The sequence below is a fragment of the Mizuhopecten yessoensis genome, unplaced genomic scaffold, assembly GCF_002113885.1.
Source record: "Mizuhopecten yessoensis strain PY_sf001 unplaced genomic scaffold, ASM211388v2 scaffold8057, whole genome shotgun sequence".
Taxonomy (NCBI): Eukaryota; Metazoa; Mollusca; class Bivalvia; order Pectinida; family Pectinidae; genus Mizuhopecten; species Mizuhopecten yessoensis.
The window spans coordinates 163,286-173,868 of record NW_018407357.1 but is presented as its reverse complement, the minus strand read 5'-3'; the positions used below and the strand labels follow the sequence as shown (position 1 = coordinate 173,868).

At 38.1% G+C, this 10,583-nt stretch overlaps 1 protein-coding gene across 7 annotated transcripts in view; it reads right to left on the bottom strand.

Annotated features, from left to right (window-relative positions):
- The window catches only part of LOC110454779 (potassium voltage-gated channel subfamily KQT member 1-like), a 104,758-nt gene that overhangs the window by 13,866 nt on the left and 80,309 nt on the right, over positions 1–10,583 (bottom strand). For all 7 annotated transcript variants that reach the window (XM_021504475.1, XM_021504481.1, XM_021504482.1 and 4 more), the window contains 3 exons: positions 8,244–8,334; positions 6,668–6,794; positions 4,227–4,305 (listed from right to left, as the gene is read on the bottom strand). In XM_021504475.1, the coding sequence (XP_021360150.1) occupies positions 4,227–4,305; positions 6,668–6,794; positions 8,244–8,334 (297 nt within the window). The remainder of the gene's footprint in view (positions 1–4,226; positions 4,306–6,667; positions 6,795–8,243; positions 8,335–10,583) is intronic.

Sequence of the window (10,583 nt, the reverse complement as noted above, 5' to 3'; positions counted from 1 at the left end):
CCCCCCCCCAATTAGTTAAAAGAAAAATGTTGGTATGATAACCATAAATCCTAATTTGGATTACTTTGACACAATTTTTCCGATTCCAAGACCACAGGACCCAATTATTACAAGTTGAATTGAAAAAAAAATCATGATAACAGTATTATGCTTAATTAAGGTCCTATGGACTGGTCAGAGCAGTAACTGGGTTCCTACTATTCTCATCAAGAATCATGGTTATTTATTTTACAGTATTAAAACAATGGGAATCTTTCCACGATTACCACCAGTGAATTCAGGTTAAAAAACCCAGTGCAAATATGATAAACAAGTGTCCCAGAGGGCCTGCAGTGTCCAACCTAAATTGTTATTGTATATAAACCTCTGTGACCCACAAGTTCCACGTTTATCAAGCTTGGTCTTTTCATGACAATATAACAGCTGTCATACATCAATCAGCAAAATGTCAATTACAACTGGGAACGTCCTGATTTTAAGAAGTTGTTTATTTAATGCATTTCCCCAAGATGCTATAGTAGTTAGGAAGCCTTATATATTTCGGGAAACTGTTTTGCTTGATGTTCGTTAGAGATGAGTAATATCATAACTATGGTCTTTTTTCAAAAAGTGAGGGTAGGATAAAAGAAGTAGAGTACTGAATAGGCAGAAAGCTGTACACTGACCTTATGGTTATTTAGAAACATATTTGCCCTGGAGACCTTGAACGTAAATAAAGAGTGCTAATTTGTGTGAGGAAACATTAAAGTCCTATAATACATTGGCAACAAATGATGAAAGGTCATGACCCTAGACATTTGAAGTTTGTGAAGATTGATGAAGATTTGTTATTTATAGTAAGTAGCTTGTGTTGACTTTTGATCTCAGCAAGCTCTCAAAGTTGACCTTTGACCTAAAAGAAATATCTAAGAAAAGATGTGACTGGGTGATCTTCATCAGATTTATATTTCAGCAGCGTGACTCAGGACTTCAGGACTGTTTTAACAATGCCATTAGACGTTTTAGCATATTTGACCCCTCTGACCTAATTCTAGTAGTAGATCAAGGTCAATTATTTGAGGTAACTTTAAACTTCTCCACCCCTGGCACCAGATTCTTTCCTAATTTCATGATTTTGAGGCCTTCTGACTCTTAAGACGAAGTTTTATAAAACAATTCTACCAATAATAACCTATTTTTATCTTTCTGTTCTTAGGAAGATGACACCTTTAATTACTACATCACTAAATTACTTATATCTTTTAATTTTTCATACAAGAATATAAAGTTGAAATCCATATATATAAGGAAAATATGAACGTAATTGTTTTAGCTATAGAAAATTAATACAGAAAATAAGTATGCTTCAGCCGGCGTGTTTACGGACGTGTTTTGGTTTCTACGGGGTTCCAACTGCTACTGGCGTTGTTTGTACCCATACATATTGTATCCTTTAATACTATATAACTTTAATTTGGTTTTAATTTAGCGTTTTGCTTTATTTTGCGCCGTTTTGCGACCAGGCTCCGGCCACGTGTTCGCGTTTTGACGGTTTGTTTACTTTGAGATGGAGACTCCTCCTTCTCAAAGGCGCTGTCCCGGGGGTCATTTATTTGAGGCTTCCGACCCCCACCCTTACTGTCCTGGCTGTCGGTCTTCCTCTCTGGAGCAGGCGTGTGACATTTGCCGTGCCTGGCAGCCGACTCCTGCTGGTGGTTCTCCCCGCCCGCGAGCGCGTGCAGGTAAGTCGGGTAGGAGGGGTAAGGGTGGGGCGAGGGCTAAGGCTAGGATAGGATTTCTCAGGTTTTTTTCCGGTTTTTTTCGTAAGTCTAGCTAGCCTTACCATTTGGCCATCTCATTTGGTTTGGGAAATTGTGAAATGTTCCTCGATAATTTTATCCTGCTGAACTGCTGAATTTTACAATAACACTTATGTAACAAAAACAAAAATCAGTTTACCTTATAGCAGAGGTTTCGGCTTCGTTTCGCACTTTACGTGCAGAAGTTTNATTTGTGTCTCCGGTTCCAGACCCTATGGCCATGGCGGTGGATGCTCTATCCCAGGACTGGTCGGGAATGTACGCGTATGCGTTTCCTCCCTTCAATCTGGTGGGCAGGGTGTTGGAAAAGATCCTTCTACACCCTTGTACTGTGTTGCTGGTTGCACCGCTCTGGCCTCGACAACCTTGGTTTCCTCTGTTGCTTCGGCTGTCGGTGGACTTCCCACGCAGCATCCCACCCCTGTGGGATCTGCTGTCTCAACCGAGGTCCCGACAGTTCTACTCGGGACCGGAACGGCTCCACCTTCACGGTTGGATGCTATCTCGGGAAGGCTCACTCAGACGGGCTTTTCTCGAGAAGTTGCAACTCGCATCGCAGGATCACTTAGACCTTCGTCTTCCGCCGTCTACCAATCTCGATGGTCCGCATTCGGTGATTGGTGTGTCGGACGGTCGATTGATCCAGTCTCTGCCTCTGTTCCCGTTGTAGCTGACTTTCTTTTGTCTCTGTTCAGGGACAAAGGTCTGTCTCCGGGAACTATTGCAGGCTATCGTTCAGCCATTGCTAGTGTGCTGGCTTTCTATGGTAGCAAGTCAGTGGGCTCGGACGCTTCATTGTCGGCTCTCATTAGGGGCTTCTACATTGAGAAGCCTCGTTCACGGCAATTGGTCCCTAGGTGGAATTTAGCACTTGTGCTAGATTCCTTGTTAAGGGCGCCATTCGAGCCCCTCCAGTCGACAGATCGGAAGTTTCTTACTTTCAAGACTGTGTTCTTGATAGCCTTTGCTTCCGGTCGCCGCAGAAGCGAGATTCATGCTTTCAGCAGATCTTCTTCTTGCCTTCGTTTTTCGGCTGGCCATTCTTCGGTCTCGGTGACCACTGATCCCTCCTTTTTAGCTAAGAACCAGGTTCCCGGTTTCACCCCAGGGCTTGTGGTTATCCCTTCTTTGGCTTCAACTCTGGATGGGGATTGTCCTGATCGCCTGCTCTGCCCAGTTCGGGCCTTGCGTTACTACTTGGCCAGAACAGAGGGGGGGGCGGGACACTCGTCTCGGCTGTTCCAGTCTCTCCAGCCCGGTCGCTCTGATATCTCTGCAGCGACCATCTCACGCTGGATTGTTCAGACTGTTCGAGCTGCGTATGAGTCGGCAGGGGATCAGTCCTTGCGGGTGTCAGGGGTTAGGGCTCATGAGGTTCGCGCTTTAGCTACTTCGTGGGCCTTATTTAATGGTTCTTCTTACGCTGAGGTCATGACAGCTGCTGTTTGGAGGGGTCATTCTACGTTTACGGAGTTCTATCTCCGATCTTTGTCGGGACAGTCTGACGGATTGTATTCTTTGGGCCCTCTTGTGGCTGCCCAGTCCGTTGTCTGTCCTCCCTCTTCTTTTGCATAAGCCTCATTATGTCTTCTCCGCGTGATCCGGAACGCTGGTCGTAATCAGGCTTTGTGTCACAAAAGGAAAGGGTATTTTGAATTTTTCCTCCGGGGGTATGGGTCCTATTGTTGGAACCCTTCATCGCTCCACGGAGACACCACTGCGGTAAGTCGAATTCGCATTATAATGACTGTGGTAACGTATTTTGAAATAGAATTGAGGTTTCTCTTGTGAAACCAATTTCTATTATAAATACTTACCACAGTCATTAGGTGAGTTCCCTCCCAGCCTCCCCTTGTCTCCTTGGCTCTCACTTTTTTGGGCTTTGGAATTATGAAGTGGGAAGCATGGCTTCGTGTCTTAAATCACGTGCGTGAATACTGCCGTCTGATTGGTGGGTTTCCCAGGGGTTCCCCATGGGGGGAAAAATTCTTTATTTACGTATGTAAAGAGCCAAGTAAGGTTGGAATATGCATTATAATGACTGTGGTAAGTATTTATAATAGAAATTGGTTTCACAAGAAAAACCTCAAGTTTATATACCTTTATGTTGGCCCTTTGTGGAAAGATTAAGACCTGAAAATCTGTTTAATTCAGCAGATTAGTGACGAGTCTGCAGGTAATGTTTTTTTCATACAGGAATGGTACTAGGTGTTGGATGGAAACTTCATCCAGTATGTCATTAAAACACTTAATTTGAATAGGATTTCTCGGGTTTTTTTCCGGGTTTTTTCGTAAGTCTAGCTAGCCTTACCATTTGGCCGTCTCATTTGGTTTGGGAAATTGTGAAATGTTCCTCGATAATTTTATCCTGCTGAACTGCTGAATATTACAATAACACTTATGTAACAAAAACAAAAATCAGTTTACCTTATAGCCGAGGTAGCAAAAACCTGTCCCTCGGAGCCCACACTAAACACACCTATTGAAGCTACTACCACTATGAGATCTGAAATAGAAAACATAACAGAAATGATCAGTGAAGTGTACAAATATTGGCCTCACTTTACAAATGTGTGTTGGAAGAATCTAGATGACTTAAAAAATTACCGTTAACAATTTGACTTTAGCACTTTGTATCTTCAAATGAACTAGAACATTGACAGGTAAGTAATTAAATTGCTGTTAGAATGAACAGTACTTGTTTTCTTTATTGATATCAGCTATAACTCACAGGTTGTTTGTGAAAATTATGACTGAAATACCAGTTTTAAGCATAAAATGTCTACCAAATCTCTGTCAATGGTTTAACATTGGCAATAGCATTCTCTGATATCTCTGGTTGTTAATTTCCTTGGCAATTAAGTTTAAGTACAAGTTTGATTAGATCTGTAAAGGGAAATACCTCCAAAACCAATAATTATGATTACAGAAGTGCATGCAATAATTTTTGTTTGACATGATTTTTAAAAATAGTTTTGCATCCTATCAAAAGATTTCGGTCAACACTGAAATCAAATTTAAGTCTGTCATATATCAATGTCAAACTACAAACTCAATTCTTTTAATGATTTTGGTACTCAAATCAATTTTTCAAGATTCTCAACCATTTAATGAAGTCTGAATATGATTCAAAATGATACACATTTTATTTGAAGAATAATTGAAAAGCCATGTTCTTTAACATGGCAGCCAAATTAGATATTGTTGCTTACTTTTGGAGATTGGTTGTTATTTGTACACGTTAGTAACAAAAAAACTCAGGTCTACCGATGTTTTAANGAGTTTTAAGGAACTTGCTATGGATACTCATTGTCTCAATTCCAAGTTTAATTTGTATGATTTGTCGGATGGTTTCCCATAAATAAATGAATAGACTTGTGGATTATGATGTTAAACAGCTAGTGTTGTCAATAACATTTGGAGTAAGACGGCATTTCAGAGGTATACACGGTGGGTCAAGTGGTAGATCAAAGCCGTCCAGTATACAGTTTTAGTGAAGTTTCTATTTATAGTAACAGTGACCTTGACCTTTGACCTTCTAACCTGAAAAGCAATCCCAAGCAAGCACTTTTGGTAAGGAAGCACTGCATGAAGTTTGAGTTTGATCGGCCCAAGGAAACTCAAGTTATCGCACGAAAACCTCTGTTCGGACAACGCCACCGCCGACAAAGCAATACCTATGTGTCACCAGCTTTTCGCAGGCGACACAAAAACAGGCTGGTGGACACATGAATAATCCAGTATTGTAGAAATGATTTTAAATTAAGTCTTGAAGATGTGCAAGTAATAAACCTTTTGTAGAACAATAATTTGCAGAGTTTTGTAATACTCAGTTTTCAATAATACTTTCTTATGAATAAAGAATCATGCAATCACAGTTAGCAAGAGGCCCAATAGGTTTCATAAAGATTTTTATCTAATTTGACCCCTGCAACCTTAAAAGTGAGTAAAGGTAATTTATTTGAAAACAAATAATGGCCAATTAACAAACCATGCTGCAAGCCAAATATTATCATTCTATGCCTAATTGGATAATCAGAAGTTATTAAGAGCTTGTTGCACATTTGATCCCTGTGACCTTGAATGTGGGTCATGTTCATTTATTTCACAAAACTGATACGGAGATAGCCTTTCATCCAAGCATAGGCAAAATATTACCCTAGACCTCTTATAATTATATAGCAGAAATTGTTTGAAAGATTCAACAAATTGTTTACCTGTGGTATTGAAAATGCATCAGGGTTTATTTGAAGACACTTGATAGCCCTTCATTCAAGCATGCTATTGGTCAAGTATCATCATCCTAAGCCTCTTGGTGATTCAGAAAAAGCTGTTTTTATAAATTTGACCCCCGTGTTGTACAAATTTGATAGTCTGTCATGCAAAATGCTTGTATCAACCAACATATGAATTGCTTAATTGATATTTGCTAGACCTCCAGTGCAGAATGAAGAAGAATTGTAAGCAGAATCAAGCTGAAGTGAATATTCTAAAACAGTTAATAAAGGTGAGCATTCTAAAATAGTAATTATAACATCCTGGACAGAATTAGCCTGGAGAAGCATTAGTAAGATTTGTATTTTAAGGGGATACATCATAAATATTTCACATGCATTTTCTTTAGTTTCACACTAGGAGCTGCAAAATTGTCATGAAGAACTATCAGACTTGCAGTTACCAGATCTAGACTGATCAATTGATGAAACATGCTGCTAATTAAAATCAAGGGAGATAAATCTAAACTCAATTAATGGATGATGATGCAAATTAAAACATAATGCTCTTAATAAAAATATACATGTAAGAAGTATCCGATATCTGTTTGTTGCTGCCAGAAAAGTGTTATGGTTGAACGAACATATATATACCTATTATTGATATAGGTTTCCTGGCGAATCTAATTCTACCCTTCATTCCCATGTATTTGCTGCGACATCCCGCTGACCAAAGCCGCACAACGTATTCTACTCCAAAGAAACAAACCAAAACAATTTCCTGTAACAAAAAGAAACATTAGGACAATATTATACAATTTTACAATCAAGGTCAAAAGGTCAAAATCATTTAATAAATTTCTACCACAATATGCTGTGTTATTCCACTCTCAGATCATTGTATAAATTACCATGCAGACTGTTTGATAAATATGAGTTATACACCACATGTGGTTTTGATTGGTCGAGAAGATGAACCTTGACCGGACGACTTTTTCACGCACTTTTTGCCGCTTGCTGTTTTTTTTATGTCATCTGCTGTCAACATTCGGTAAATGTTGGTGACTTTTGTGCCGTTATGCGATGGGAAAAGGGGGTTATTAAGACAAATTTGCTACAAACGCTTGATATCATTTCAATGGCATAGTCACAGTGTCGGAAAATATTTCATTCTCCCCACGTCCCGTTATCACTATTTGGACCTCTCACTATAAACGTCAACCATAGAACCGTCCCAAAGAAACGTCCCAGGCCTATGGTTTTAGACATTGACAGCGATTATTATATATATAGTTCCTCTTCATCACTTGGCGGGAGGCAGACTTTGTATGATATGCTTACGCGCATATTGTCCGCGGTTAATTTATATTAATCAATGCAATACTGCATACTCTCAATATTCAAAGTCGTTCGGCTATTATGTTTTTTCATGAAGTGTTTGCAGAAACATTAATTTTTAAAATTATTAAATTTTTAAAAATATACGTCATTTTTGAATATTAATGAATGTCTTTTTACATATTGGTCATATCACTACGCCTGCAGCCTTGTCAACAAACACATGTGTGTGTATATTATTCAAATCAGGAAATACTCTAGCTGTTTCCGACTGAGATTGTGGTAGAAACAGATCACATAACGAGCGGTTGTTGAGTATGGTATTTATTTTACTCTCATTAGTTAATTTTCAAAAGTTACAGGAAGACACTCGCTAAAGCTCCTGTCTTTTGTTACTTTTGAAAATTAAAAAACTCGAGTGAAATAAATACCATATTCAACAACTACTCGTTGTGTAACCTCTATTTAATCAATAAACCTTATATGTAACCAAGGAAAATTCATAAGATCATTAAAACAGATAGCTTCTGAATTACATTGTCCCTCTGCATAAATCAAGAACTGTATTACATTAATTCTGATTTATATGATTATTATTTCAATTATGCAGAACTGTTTCTGTTGTGTGTTGTTAGCCAAATATATCCTTATAATGTGTGACCTGTTGAAAAATACATCCATTTTACCTGTTTGATTAAAGAGAGACTCATAATCCTCACCATTATACATATGTACAACAGAACATGTCTCCAAGGATTTCTGAATAAACAAGCAAAGTGTTATGACATGTACATGTATATAAGACCAATGCAAACCAGTTTATACATTTTCTTTAAATGTGATTCCATGATGTATTAATTCAACATGGGACAATATAAATGTAGTTGCTCACCATATAGTAAAGAGTTTCCATAGCGAAGCCAGCGTATTGGTCAATAGTGGATAAGACACTGAAGATAAGGCAGATAAGAACCATCATGAACCTGTAACATACAGATATGTCCACACATATAATAACACTAACATTACAATCACAAATGATGAGGAATTACAATTATACTGATGAGGTGGTTAGTTCCAGGGATTTGTGAACCGTGTGGGTTCATTACTCAAACCTGGTCACAACCAGACTAAAAACACAGGAAAAAAAATAAACATATGTTTAAACAACTATTTGGATGTTATTTCATCTTTTCATCTCACACATGCTTCATGTTACAACAAGAGGCCCAAGGGCCTAATAGTTATACTGTAGGTACCGGTAGCTCAATTTCATTGTTGAGATGTACAAAATGTGGAAAACAACATGCAAACAAAGTGAAATACAATACTTTTCATATCACCAAAGGATAAGAACCCTTCTGTCCATGTACAAAATTTGATTGTAGTACCTCTGAGTCTGGAGAAGAAGATTTTTGGAATATTGGTTAAGTTTCCCTTGGGGTTGGGGTTATAGGTATCCCAATTTTAACATGTTGTAGCCTCATCTACCAAGGAGGATTCTGACAAAGTTTGAATAAATTCCATTCCCTGGTTCTTGAGGAGAAGTCGAAAATGTAAAAAGTTTACGCACGACGACGGACGGAAAGCTAAGGTGACTTAAAAATAACGTTGTAGCTATTTAACATAATTGTAGAAATCTCAAGCAGAAATGTATTGACATACAAAGTCTGTACAGTACGTTGCTTAACAGTCTTGCTCAGTGATCACCACAGAATTTGCTTCAACATAAGCCAGAAAGTTTCCATCAAATTTGATGAACTGATTGCATTCAGATCTAACTATTGCTGAAAGGTTACAACAAATTTGCTTCAAGTTGCGGTAACTATTTTCCTGTGTTCAGATCCCTTTAATACCTGTTGAGTTTAAATGTTACATGTTCTATATATACATGCAACTATTTAATGAAATATGTGTACTGGGGGATGAGATTTGGTCTCTTCAATATCCCCTCAGGAGATTTGACCTACGCAAGAAAACGATTTTGTAGGGGTTCCATTTTCCTCTTTGTAACTTGCCCTAGCCACAGTGTCGGTACACATGTACACATGTCTATAGCTACTGGATACAGTGTCAAATGTCTTTACAAAAAACACACATATATATTACCAACATGTTAAATATAAACACACAATTAGAACTCATTTTAGAAACCACTTTATAATAGTATGTATGTTAACTTATTCTCAGCATATTAAAAAGCCTACGTTTTCCTCTTTATGTAACAACTCAAAGTGAACGACCTGTACTTGACCTAGCAACATTCTTGGTACACGTAAACTCACTTCTACAGTTACTAGATACAGTCAAACATCTTTAAAACAAACAAGATTAATGTAAACATACAACCAGAACTCTTTTAAACAAGAGGCCCAATGGGCCTGCATCGATCACCAGGTATAAATCAAACACTTGTAACCTTAAAAGTGGACTAAAATACAGCTACAGGCAGTATATCAGTGTTTATGATTAGAAGTCATTTAAAAGAACCTGTTGAAAGATTTAAAAACATTTCACCCTGTGTCCTTGAAAGTCGAACAGGGTCATTATGTTGAGCAAATTTTATAGCCCTTCATCTTGGATGCAAATTGCAAAATATCACCACACTATCCTTTTTTTTTTATTGAAATTAGGTCATAAAAATGTTTATACAAATCCGACCAAATGTGACCTTGAAAGTGGGTCAAGGTCAATGAAAAAGCTTGATAGCCCTTCATCCAAGCATGCTACTGGCTAAATATCAACATTCTGGGCCTCATGGTTATTGAGAAGAAGTGGTTTTAAGATTTTAACCAACTTGACCCCTGTGACCTTGAATATAAGTCAAGTTCATTCACTTTAACAAACTTGGTAGCCCTTGATCCCAGTGTGCTACTGACCAGATATCAACATTCCAGGCATTATGGTTATTCAGAAGAAGTTGTTTAAAGGTTTTATAAGACAATTGATCCCTGTGACCTTGAATATAAGTGAAGGTCATTCATTTGAACAAACTTGTAAGCCCTTCATCTCAGCATGTTACTGACCAAATATCATCATCCTAGGCCTCTTGGTTATTCAGAAGAAGCTGTTTTAAGGTTTCAACATATTTGTCCCCTGTGACCTTGAAAATTGATGAAGGTCATTCATTTGAACAAACTTAGTAGTCCTTTATCCCAGCATGCTACTGGCCAAATAGCATTATCCTAGGCCTTTTGGTTACTGAGTAGAAGTTGTTTAAAGTAAAATGTTG